General features: G+C 43.2%; 1 protein-coding gene across 1 annotated transcript in view; it reads right to left on the bottom strand.

The window, feature by feature from the left end:
- Nucleotides 1-13,619, bottom strand: part of LOC109931870 (sodium/hydrogen exchanger 3-like) — a 136,746-nt gene that overhangs the window by 56,520 nt on the left and 66,607 nt on the right. Inside the window, exons 2-3 of the mRNA XM_048614942.1 lie at nucleotides 11,951-12,253; nucleotides 9,351-9,511 (exon numbers count right to left, since the gene is read on the bottom strand). Of these exons, the coding sequence (XP_048470899.1) occupies nucleotides 9,351-9,511; nucleotides 11,951-12,253 (464 nt within the window). The remainder of the gene's footprint in view (nucleotides 1-9,350; nucleotides 9,512-11,950; nucleotides 12,254-13,619) is intronic.

Raw genomic sequence — 13,619 nt, 5'->3', positions numbered from 1 at the left:
ACCGCATCCCAAAACCAGTCCAGCTCGTCCCTGCCTCCCTAACCTGTTCTTCCTCCCACCTATCCCCTCCTCCCACCTCAAGCCGCACCTCCATCTCCTACCGACCAACCTCATCCCGCCCCCTTGACCTGTCCGTCCTCCCTGGACTGACCTATCCCCTTCCTAACTCCCTACCTACACTCACCTTTCCTGGCTCCATCCCCGCCTCTTCGACCTGTTTGTTTCCTCTCCACCTATCCTCTCCTCTATCCCTCTTCTATCCGCCTCCCACTCTCTCCCTATTTATTTCAAAACCCCCTTCCCCTCCCCCTTTTCTGATGAAGGGTCTAGGCCCGAAACGTCAGCCTCTCTGCTCCTATGATGCTGCTTGGCCTGCTGTGTTCATCCAGCCCTGCACCTTGTTGTCTCAAATTAAATACATCATCCTGGTAAACAGTCTCAGCCATTGACGTTTTCTCTACAGTTTATGTTTCTTACATTCTAGCATAGAAACACTTCAAAAGTAGTTCATTGGCTGTGAAAGACTTCGGAATCCTTTGCTGCCATGATAGGAGCTATAAAAATCAACATTAATTGGGATTTTGATGTTCACTAATTGGCTGCCGTATTTACCTACACAACAGGGGGCTTTATTACAAAAGTAATTGAAGATTTGGAAGTATTTTAGGTTATGATTAAAAAAACTCAGCTATCTCCTTGATTCTGAATAATTTTCAAGTTCGGGTTGATGAGTAGAGGTGTTTCCAAATTTGTGTAATGATGAAAAATGGACCTAGCAACAGTAATTTGCCAACAAATATTGACAACTTGAGAAAAGCTACAATCACACTTGAAAATAATTGTACTCGTGCTTTGTCTATAAACCAGTAGGGGGAGCCAATCTTACATATTTCAGTCAACCATGTTTGACTGGACAAATAATGGTCATCTTCAGTGAAGTCTCCTGGATTATTTTCTCAAGTTCCCCACAATCCTTTGAGTCAGAGGTAAGGGACTGCTCTAAACTCAGACAATATCAATTTCATATGCGACTGCAAGGTATTCCCTGCCCATAGCCCAACAGTGTTCTCCTCAACAGAGATCACACAGGGCGTTTTTGGGTGGAGATGGTGACAAATTGGTAATGTAATTGAATTAGTAATCCAGAACCACAAGCTAATGTTCTGGGGATATGGATTTGAATCCCATCATGGCAGATGGTAAAATTCAAATTCAATAGAATCTGAAATATAAAGCCAACTTAATGGTAATCGGTGGGGTATGTGGAACATTCCTTGTTCCAGTCCTATTCTGGCCCCCGCCCACAACTCTTTCTCCGATACATCGATGATATCATCAGTGCTGCTTCCCTCCCTCGTCTGGGTTAGAAAACTTCATCAATTTCGCCTCCAATTTTCAACCTGTCCTCACTTTCACCTGGTCTATCCCTGACTCTTCCCTTCCTTTCCTCGACATTTCTGTTTCCATTTCTGGGGATAGACTGGCCACTTATATCCATTTCAAACCCACTGACTCCCACAACTACCTGGACTATACATCCTCACACTCTGCTTCCTGTAAAGATTCCATCCCATTCTCTCAGTTCCTCTGTTTCTGTCGCATATGTTCAGATGAGGCCAACTTTGACAAGGGAGCCTCCGAAATGTCCACCTTCTTCCTCAACCGAGGATTCCCCAGCTCTGTTGTCGACACGGCCCTCAACCAGGTCTGACCCATCTCCCGCACTTCTGCCGTCATTCCTTCTCTTCCCTCCCGCAACAGCGATAGGGTTCCCCTTATCGTCTCCCAGCAACCCACCACCATCCACATCCAGAAAATCATCAGACGCCATTTCCGCCACCTCCAGTGAGATGCCACCACCAGACACATATTCCCCTCCCCTCCCTTGTCCACCTTCCACAGGGACCATTCCCTCCGGGACACCCTGGTCCACATTTCATTCACCCCCAACACCTCCCTACAGTCCTACGGCACCTTCCCCTGTAACCAGCGAAGGTGCAACACCTACCCATTTACCTCCTCCCTCCCCAGTATCCAAGGGCCCAAACATACCTTCAGGTGAAGCAGCACTTCACCTGTACTTCCCAGAATCTAGTCTACTGCATTTGCTGCTCACTGTGTGGTCTCCTCTACATTGGGGAAACGAAGCATAGACTTGGTGACCGCTTCGCAGAACATCTACGTTCTGCTCGCAAAAAAGACCCTGAACTACCTGTTGCCTGCCACTTCAATGCACCACCCTGCTCCCTAGCCAACATCGCTGTCTCTGGCTTGCTGCAGTGTTCCAGTGAAGCCCAACGCAAGCTGGAGGAACAACACCTCATTTTCCACTTGGGGACCCTACAGCCCTCCGGACTCAATATTGAGTTCAATAATTTTAGGGCCTAAACTCTCCCATGTCCCAGCCCCCCACCCCACACACCAGGCCTTGTTACCACTTAGCCTGCCATTACACACCCCCTGTTGTTAGTCACTAATAGTCCCTATTAACAACTATTCACCCTCTCAGCCTGATCGTTAGCAACTCCTTTGTCTGTCCAACTGTCTTTCTCTCTCTTTGGGCTCTATCCTATTGTTTACTCCCTACTCCATCCACCTCCCTATTTTCTGCATATAAACTGACATTTTCCCAGCCACCATCAGTTCTGAGGAAGGGTCACCGGACCCGAAACGTTAACTCTGTTTCTCCTTCACAGATGCTGCCAGACCTGCTGAGCTTTTCCAGCAACTTTGTTTTTGTTCCTGATTTACAGCATCCGCAGTTCTTTTGGTTTTTATTATGTTGTTAATGGTAATCAGGCTGATTGTTGTAAAAATTCATTTAGTTCACTATTGTCCTTTAGTGCAAGAAATCTGCCATCTTTACCTGTTCTGGCTTGCTTGAGACTCAAGACCCAAGACAATGCAGTTAACTCTTAACTGCCCTCAGAAATGACCTGGCAAACTATATAGTTTAAGGTCATTTAGGAATCAGCAATGACTGCTAGCCTTGCCCATGATGCCCATGTCCGATGAAGCCCATGTCCCATGAAACAAAAAAAGATCTCTCCAATTTTATGGTTATAACTAACTTTGGTCAACACTGGCTCAGCTATAGCACCCTTATGAATGACACAGGAGGACATGGGTATGGATCCAACTTCAAAGACCACAGCACAATCGAGGTGAACATTTAAACTAAAGCAAAATACTGCAGATGCTGGAAATCCAAAATAAAAACAGAGTTATAGAGTCATACAGCATAGAAACAGACCCTTCAGTTCAACTCACCCACACTAACTAGGTTATCCAAAATAGACTAGTCCCATTCATTTGTGTTTGGCCCATGTCCCTCCAAACGTTTCCTATACATGTACCTGTCCAAATGCTTTTTAAATGTTGTAATTATACTTGCCAGATCTTTGGAGTCTCTCTAGCACTTTGTTTTTATTTCAGCCTGACATTCAATTGCAGTTCCAAAAGAGTGCTGCACTGTCAGAGATACAATTTCACAACCCTCAATTACTATTCCAAGAACAGCAGAACGTTGCTCTGGTCTTCTGGTGAATATTTATCCCTCAACCGTTATTAAGCATCATTAAGTTTGTTTATCTGATTGTTAACTTCATTGCTGCGTTTGAATTAGTTGTCACATTTCCCTACAATAGCGGTTACACATCAAGGGCACTTAACTGTGCAGCACTTTGGAATGTCCTGATTTAGTGAAAGACACAACAGGAATGAGAGTCTGTGTGTATACTGGCAGTGAGTCAGAAGGCCCTGAAATCCTATTGTTAGTAGCTCTGGGCAGAATCTTACTCTTTTTTGGCTAAGTGGGAATTACAATGAGTTTTTTAGAGAGACTCTCACTGTGAGGCTCTGCGATATTTCTCACTGTATTTTACCAAACACAACCTCATTAACTACCTACTCCACCACCATGGTGTCCCTCATGTCCAATTCTATCCCCAACTTACCACCCTGTATTCTAGGGACAACGTTGGACCACCAAAAGACCAGCAGCCTGCACCATCTTTGAAAGGTTGCAGTGCGTTCAGGCAGGTATTGATAATCCACCATTGCCCCTCACTGGCAGTGTACTGACACAGCAGCCACAAGACCATGCTGCGTACATACAGCACTTAGCCAGCATGACTGATGCTCACTTATACGTGCAACCACATTCTCTCAGCCTAGTCACTGTTTTACCACCAGGCCACACACTTTCCCTGTCCTTTGCTACATCCCTTCTAAACACCCTCTCTAAAAGCTACCGCCGCTGTTTCCTCAATGCCCACTGTAGATCTGCATCCTGCCATAGTGCATCAGAGGAAAATCATATACTAGCAAGGCATTTGGACAAGTCCAAACATGAGCTTTTATCGACAGCCAGCAAAAGGGGAAGAACACAGAACTGCAGCTCACCCTCACAATGCAAACCAAGTGCTGGAACCTTAGCGGTCTATGATGGTCTTCTGAACCCAGCTCAATCCTACTGGAACCGGGCATCAGTCAGGTCCTATCTGGACTGTAACGCCCAGTGCAGCTGAGCTCTGTCATCCACAAGGAGAGCGTGTGTTTTCACCGATTTAACAGACACTGACTCTGCCCACCTTGAGAATTGTCCCAGGTATTTTCCATTTGGCTTGTGTTTCTACAGAATGGCAGGTGAAGGCAGGGTACATAGCGCCTGGAACCAACTGTCAGTTTCAGGCTTTGCCCAGTTACCAGGTACCTTCTATGGAACCTCCATGATCCCTTTTACCCTGCACTACCCTAACAGGCCATTACCACACAGCCCCCTCATGGAGACCCACCATATCAAACTTCACCTCCAATTGTCCTTGCCGGCCTTTGAACTCTGACATTATGTCTTAATGATCCACAGCATCTATGCTCCCTTCTGAAGCCATGGTGTTCATCTCTCACAATTCTTCCTCTTCCATAGCCTGCCGTACACTCTAATGCTGTTCCACATAACCCCCATATCCCTAGAAATTCCCCTGTCACTGTCCTGTTCTCACCTCCACAAATACCTGGGCTCACCTCCCTGCTCCCAGCCTTGGTTGCCCCTCATTTTGCTCCCTCCAACATTGCCCCACTGCACTCTTCTTTATGATTGATGGATGCACACCTAAGTCTGACTGATTTCAAGCCTCCAGCCAGACAAATTCCTGATGATATGCATGACATGCAGCCTTTCTGTGCATCTGTGCAAAAGAGCCTGGCAATAAAGGCAGTGCACCAGCACTTCGGTTCAATCTGAAACTCCAATGCCAATGTGCTAACAGGCATGTCATAGCAAGGCAAGGGATGGCATGGAGCAAGCCTGCAGGGAGGCACCGAGTGAGTAAGCACTAGGAGAGCAAGTGAGCAGTCTTGAGATGCAGCCTTGGTCCAGTCTGCAAGCTGGGTGCCCATCTCTGCATGCAAAGTGCCCCTGCTGCAGTCTTTCACTGCCAGCTGCCAGTGTACCCTGCAATGAAATTCTGTGCTTCCTCAGTTGCCCAAAAGTGGATAGAAGAGGTGCCATGATGGTCATGGGAGGGTTGGCAAATGTCAGATGCCAATGTCCTTTGAGGAGTGCAATGTCCTCTGTAATGTGCCTTGAGGTATTGTTTGTTCCTGAGCAACCTGGAAGTTCCACACAGACAGTGGTAAGCTGAACTCACCAGTTACCCATTCTGATTTGCTTTCGAGATTTCTAAATGTCCAGCTTGTTTGGCATATTTGGTAAGATAGGAACCTGAATATGCAATGATGTAATTTGTGTGTCAGCAATTGATGCATTTAACAATTTGTGGTGTTAATAGATGTTTAACAAACAGTAATTCCCTTAATCAACAACTTGCTGCTGTAACAAGGCCAGCCAGCTAGACCTTATGGAATACGGGTTCCCGGATTGAGACTGTTAATCTGGTCCAAGTAGGGAGCCGTGGCTGACATATAAAAAGAGTGAGTGTCAGAGATGCTGCCACTCTGATACCTGATTCTAAATGAGGCAGTATTAAAACCAAGGACAATTCATGTGTAAATATAGGGAGACTTGGTAAAAGGGATACCGGCTTCTGTGAAGTTATTTCACTGCTGCCTACTGAAAAACTCACCTCGCTGCTCAGCAAAAGCATAAAAATGCAGTGAGATGCTCCAAAAATGAAGAAAGATTTCGCGAGACTTGTGCGATACTACTTCACTATGCCTTTCGTAGCCCAGAACCATATAAGATTCCACCGATAATCCATTCTTCCTCTGGCATGAGCAATTTGTTTTACCAATACCTTGTAATTTTAAAAAGGAACTTTTTACCCACTTTAACAATGACATCTATTAAACTTGAACTCGCTGGACACTACACCACTATCAAGTGTAGAACAAAGGATTTTCTACACATATTTCCTTTCTATTGTAAATTATATTCCACCCATTCTTCTGAAAGTCTGGTTTAATTATTAAATCCAAATATGATGTATCTCACTGCTACTGAGAGGTTATTTGAACTGGGAACACGGCACTGTGAAAATACAAGACTGAACCCTTATTGGTTACTTGGCTCATTTCTAAGGCTTAATGGAACTCATTCTAACACCATGGTAACCAGATTCCTGAGATAATTACTACTTTTGCACCACTTCATATATCTAGTGCTGATCTGTGGGCTCCCCATAGGTTGCAAGCAAGGCTATTTTTAGTTTTCCTAGTCCTGAATTTTGTCAGTAAGGATAAATGAGCTGGTCTATAGTATCCAGAACATAGTGGTGTACATAAAGCAAATGTTAAGTCAATTTTGTGCCTGCACTGCAAAGGCTTGTAAGATCATCCTGAAGTGGCCAAGAATTAAAGATCCAGACTGTAAATAAACCCAGAGGGAGAAACATAGAGATGTCACCTAAAATTGTATGTTTCTCCCCACCGCATTTTATTTGAACACCTTTAATTGTTAGTTGTGAAAACATTGGCAATGAACATAAAGAGGCCGTATTAATGACACTTAAGAGTCAAATATTTCATCTCTCAGAGTATTGAGTGACTTTGGATCTCCTTGCTACAGAGACCTGTGTGAGCAGAGTCATGTATATTTAAGGCTGATATAGATAGATTATTGATCAGTAGGGGAATCAAGGGTTACGATGAAAACACAGGAATGTGGATATAACGAATGTTGGATCAAGACAGGATAGTGAAAAAGGCGTTTGGTATGTTTGCCTTTATTGTTCAGCGCATTGAGTATGGGAGTTGGGAGGTCACATTGCGATTGTAACAATGGTTAGGCCACTTTTGGAATACTGTATTCAGTTCTGGTCTCCCTGCTATAGGAAGGATGTTGTGAAACTTATTCGGGTTCAGAAAAGATTTACAAGGATGTTGCCAGGATTTGAGGGTTTGAGCTACAGGGAGATGCTGAATAGGCTGGGGCTATTTTCCCAGGAGTGTTAGAGGCTAAGGGGTGACCTTATAGAAGTTCATAAAATCTTTAGGGCATGGATAGGATGAATAGCCAAGGACTTTTCCTAGGGTAGGGGAGTCCAAAACTAGAGGGCATAGGTTTAAGGTGAGAGGGGAAAGAATTAAAAAGGACCAAAGGGCCAACATTTTCACGCAGAGTGGGGTGCATGTCTGGAATGAGCTGCCAGAGGAAGTGGTGGATGTTGGTACAATTACAACATTTAAAAGGCATCTGGATGGGTACATGGATAGGAAGGGTTTAGAGAGATATGGGCCAAATGCTAGCAAATGGGACTAGATTAATTTAGAATATCTGGTCGGTATTGACAAGTTGGACCAAAGGATCTGTTTCCACACCGTATATCTCTATGACTGTATACCCATGATCTTAAGGAATGGTGGAGCATGTTTTAGAGGCCGACTATCCTACTATGTTCCTATTTCGTATGGCCTTATATGAACTGATTTAGTGCACAGTGAGAATTAACAAGTCGGACACTCAGTGACAGGAGTGTGTGGTAGGACCAGTCGGAGGCAGGAAATCATGTGGTGATAGTTCCAGGTATATGCTCAGATCCAGCAACCCTGCTGCTACTTAGTTAAGATCACAGAAGGATTATCAACTTGTTTCACTTTCATTGTCAATAGATTCTACAGGACTCCTGCAGTTTGAGGGGAGATGTCATTCATATGGCACACTTGGAAGCAACAGGTAACTTTGATTCCACGTTCCCCAATGCTGTCAGCTTCAGGCAGTTTTTCTGTTGTAAACCAACTGTTAGTGATTAGTTGTTGATCAGTCAATAACTCTGTCGTCATTGTAACATGGCTGGCAACAGACAATTTAAATAGACTTTAGGAATCACTGGACAAAAAAGGACTCTGTCATTTTGAATTGTGCTAAAGATTAATCTGGCACAAAACTGCTCGCAATTTAACAAAAGCTGGCATTGATCTCACTTAGGGATCAGGAGATAGTCATTACATGGGCATTCCATTTTTAGTAGTTTTAATGCAAGTTTATGGAACAGGTGAAGTCAAACTGATGAAGGAGCAGAGCTCTGAGAGCTTTTGATTTCAAATAAACCTGTTGGGCTACAACTTGGTGTCATCTGACTTCTAACTTTGCCCAGAGGGCAGGTAAGAGTCAACCACATTGCTGTGGGTCATACAAAAGCCAGCTTAGGTAAGGGCAGGAGTTTCCCTGAAGGATCTTAGCGAGCCAGATGGTTTTTTTCCCAACAATCAGCAATGGATTCATGGTCATCATTAGACTCTTTAATCCCAGATATTTATTGAATTCAAATTCCACCATCTGCCATGGTGGGATTTGAACCCAGGAGCCCAGAACATTCCCTGGGTCTCTGGATTAACAGTGAAGCAATAATAACATGAAGCCATTGCCTCCCCACATTAAATCTCAGATGTGGCAACGTAGTAGCTATGCTACTGCATTTATAATTCAGAGAATGAGAGTTCAAATCGGCTTAAACTCAACTTTTAAAAATTCTGGAAATTATCTAACTTCTATCTGTAAAGTCTGCCATAAGGTTGTTGGAATGTCTAAAAACAGAAACAACTGGCTTATTTAGGCCAAAAAGCATGTCATTCTTACCTGGTCTGGCTTATATGTTACTGCAGTCCCACACCAATGTGCCTGATATAAAACGGCCTGCTATCAAACTGCTACAAAAAAAATGCCACAGGAACTCGAGCAGTTTAAAGAGAAGGCCACCACCTTCTAAAGATAACCAGTGAATGCCATTCCTGCTGGCAATTAACTTTAAAAAAATTACTTTTGACCTAACCTAAAACATCTGGGGCAATATCTCAACATCCAAACTGAAAAATGTGTTTGCGCAAATCAAAAGGGTTCCTTTCAATACCAAACCAAACAGGGTGAGCAGGTTAAACACTCCTTAACATACCACAGTGACTCCATCATTAAGCAGAGATTCTCCAAACACAACGATAAACAATGCTTCATTCACATGGACCTCTTCAAACACAGTCAACATAGCAACTGTGTCAACTGCAGCAATCACACTTCCAAACAGGAGGAAGTCCAGGAGGCCAGCATCAAGATTTCCTGCAAACAAAATGGAAACCACAAAGAATGTCAGCCTTCAGTCACGTCTAGGATAAGAAACTGCATGAATTTATATAGTGCTTTGATGCAGTAAAACTTCCTAAGACACTTCACTCGAGGGGTATCAAATTGACATTGAGCCACATTAGCAAATGGTAGGAGAGATGACCAAACGTCTGGTCAAAAAGTTACACTCTAATGAGTGAATAAAAGGAGTAAAGAGTGGGATGGTGTGGTCTAGAGAGGGAATTCCAGAATCAGGCGTAGGCAGCAGAAGAAATGGCCAATTTTGATGGAGTGAAGGGAATCAGGAATTGTGCAAAGGAACAGAATTGGAGGACTCCACAGATTTTGGAAGGTTGAGGCGTTTACAGAGAGGGGTAAGACCATGGAGGATCTAAGGAATGGACATCCATAGTGAAGAGAAGACCGTCAAAGCCAGAAAACAGGAAACTGCCAAAGTGATGTTGGACATTGGAAGAGTCGATGACGCATTCAGGAAGGTAGAAAAAAATAGAATCAAGATAGAAAAAATCAGTTCAACGGAGTAGCAACAAGCTAGTTAATAGGTCAACCTGCTTATGGATTTTGAGATGGAGGTGTTCAGGATTGGTGGTTTATTACATCAGAGGATGTGTAAGGAAGACATCTAGATGGTGGTACCAGTGACAGACCTGAGTAATGTTCTGTAATGGGGACATGTTCTAGGAAAGGTAGGATGACGTGCTGGAGAGTTGGCATTGGGCCTCTGCAAGGTACAGGATAATATACCAGACAACAATAGGATTACACCTTCAGTAACTTTGACGCCAACGTTAATGTCAGGGTTGGATCTGAGAGAATGAAGTGCTCCAAATTCAGAGGAAGAAACTTAAAGTGAGTGAGAGGGTGAAAGGGTGAGAGAGTGAGAGGGTCAGAGAATGAGAGGGTCAGAGAGTGAGAGAGTGAGCAGAGAAATTGAGATGATCAATATTAGGCCAGAAGTTTTTAATAAAATGATTTAGAAAGGGTAAAAGACCCAAAGAAGGCATCCAGGTGGAGGTAGAATACTGGAAATGGGTAAAAGGATCTGCAGAGGGAAGGAACCTGGCCAAAGGACTGAGTTGAGCATCATTCAGAGTTTGAAATTCATTGAGATGGGGAGGGTCAGCCAGCAATAAAACCAAAACAGATCATTCAGAGTCAGAGAGTGGAAGATCTGAGGGTATCATGAATACACAGCAAGGCAAGACGTTCAAAAAAGGAATGGCATTAGAAAGAAGGGAAGGAATGGAAGGGCCCTTAGAGTCATTTGGTACCCATGAGTTGTTGAAATTGGCACTCCTTCACATTTGAAAGGAAGATAAAAGGTTTTTGTTAAAGCTCCAGATCAGATGAAGGAAAAAATAAAATTATGACCAAAGCAGCTGAGTTAGAATTGGTGTTGCTTGAGAGAGTAGGGCCAAGAGTTACATATGGATATGCATTCTGACATAAAGGTCACTGACCTGAAATGCCAACTTTTTCTTTGTCTTCACATATGCTGAATACTTCCAGTTTACACTACAATACATTCTACACATATTCCATTGGTTACAAAGCAGCTTAAGACATCCAGTTCTCTTGAGAGGTGCTATGTATATTGAGTTTCTCAGCTGAGAAGTTAAACCAATGGCCCCTTGGATGGAAGTAAAAGACTCTAATGATAATTCTGCCTTTTGTGTTTACACCGATCTTGATACAGCTTTTATTCCTTAACCTGTCCCAATACCATCTCCTTTTGCCTTGTACCATAAGCTCTTTTGTGATTTAAACTCTCTTGTCTTCTACCATATCACAGATGTTCCCCTCCTGTCTTTTTGTCAACCCCTCCCCTTGCCTTTGTACCTACTAAAATCAGTTGCACCTCTTTTCCCAGCTCTGCCAAAAGACCAATGGCTTGAAACATTAGGCAGAATCCTCCAAAGAAGGGCCCAAAAGGGAGTTCTAAATCCGCACGGAAAAAACATGCAAAGCAGTCCTGCAATGTTCCATGAGATGGTCTCTATATTCCCAACCTGCTGCCATCACACATATGATCTAGTCACCCATACAGAAGGCTGACAGCACCAATGTCATGGTGGCCTCACAGAGAGGTAAATGCTGCTCAGGTACGTAAGGGGCCAGGAGGGTGCTTCAGCTTGAAAGTATCCTTGCTATCCTGCTCAGAATCAGAAAATAAAGATAGTGGGGCCCATCAGAATGGAGAGGAAACTCCTCTCCAGAATCTGATGCAACTTCAGTCGTGGTTTTTCGCCCGATAGAACGCTCCTGATGTACAGAGCTTGAGACAAGACACAAACAAGATTGAAAATTGTAACTCCTTTAGTACTTCAGTTAGCCACAGTTGCTACTTGTATTTAACCCTGGTCTCATTTCAGTTGGAGATAATAAAACCACAGTTTGGATATGTGCCCTTACCCATAATACCAGTCCGGAAGACACCGTACAGGGAGAGACCAGTTGATACGGTATTCCAAACTGTCCCAATGATGGCATACATTAGAATTGATCCAAGGTTCCTGAAGAATTGCTGGCTGGGCATAAAATATCCGGCATCCAGAATGATTGGTGGCAGCAGGTAGAAGAAGAAGACATTCGGTGTTAAAGTGAAGGAGGCAGTGTGATCAGCAGCCCAGACAATTCCTCCCAGGATGAGGCCCAGTACAATCAGCAGAATGCTTTCTGGTACCACCAAGGTGACCTTCTCAGACAGGTGAAAAACTAAAGGAAAGAGTAAGTCAATAATTAGGATTATACAAGCGTTTTCAAGATGGATTGAATTAAGAATTAGTGTGATATGATGAAATCAAATGGAATCATTGCATTTCTGAAACACTACAGGGATGCAGTTTTCCATTTCTGCATTCATTGGTCTCCCTGATTCCCTAATTTATTTTGAAACGCAGTAGGTTTCCCGGATGGCAATCACAGAAACCAAAAATATCAGCCAAATTATATCTTATTACTATGAAAAATGCTCTTTACAAACCATGAAAATTATAAACACTGCCGTGTTAACAACATGAAGTTTTATTGCATTGGGACTGCCAAAGTCTTCAAGCCCTGTTGCCATACCACACTCAAAAAATATAAAGGTTGTATTAACATGAGTAAGGAATACACGTTAGGACTTGATCTGATTTCATAGCATTGTGAACATACCATACAACCATCAGTCATCACATTTTTAATAATAATACAAATAGATACAAAATTGTGGCACACCTCAATAAATTTCAAAATTGTACTTGTGGTGTTAGTATTTATTTTGGTAAGCTTTTTTTTGTATTTTCACACTGACACTAAATTTATATCTCATAATTAAATCACAAGGCAAGGCAGATCTGGAGAAATTACACTGGGGGTGACTGTTTGAGGGTAAATCCACATCTGACAAGTGGGAATCTTTTAAAGGCCACTTGATCAAAGTTCAGGACCAGCATGTTCCTTCAAGGATGAAAGATGAGGGTGACAAGACTTGGGACCCTTGGATGACAAGAGATGTCGAAAGTTTGGTCAAAGAGGGAAAGGAAGCACATTTAAGGTTTGGGAAACTGAAATCAAACAAGGCTCTTGAGGAATATAAAGGAAGCAGAAAAGAACTTAAACAAGACATTTGGAGGACTAAAAGAGGCCACAAAATGACCTTGGCAAGTAGGATTAATGCATTTAATACATATGTTAGGAACAAGAGAGTAGCTAGGGAAAGGATAGATCCACTCAAGGACAAAGGAAGCCGGAAGAAGTGAGGTGGTCCTTAATGTGTATTTTGCTTTAGCAGACACCAAGGAGAAGGACATGGATGATGGTAAGATTACAGAGGCGTATGTTGATATTCTGGGGCATCTTGATGTTAAGAAGGAGGAGGACTGTGGAGGCTGTGTCCCAGTGGTATTATCACTGGCCTGTTAATCCAGAGACCCAGGTTTGAATCCTGCCACGGCAGATGGTGGAATAGGATATTATCCTATAGGTGGAATAGAATATAGGATATTTATTGTCACATGTATTCCAGTACAGGAGTACAGTGAAAAGTTTACAATGTCACCTCTTATGGTGCCACATTACATACAAGTACCCAGGTACA

Source organism: Rhincodon typus, chromosome 2 (genome assembly GCF_021869965.1).
Source record: "Rhincodon typus isolate 14 chromosome 2, sRhiTyp1.1, whole genome shotgun sequence".
NCBI classification, from domain to species: Eukaryota; Metazoa; Chordata; class Chondrichthyes; order Orectolobiformes; family Rhincodontidae; genus Rhincodon; species Rhincodon typus.
Note: the sequence above shows the minus strand (reverse complement) of the source record. Positions and strands in the feature narration are given on the sequence as shown.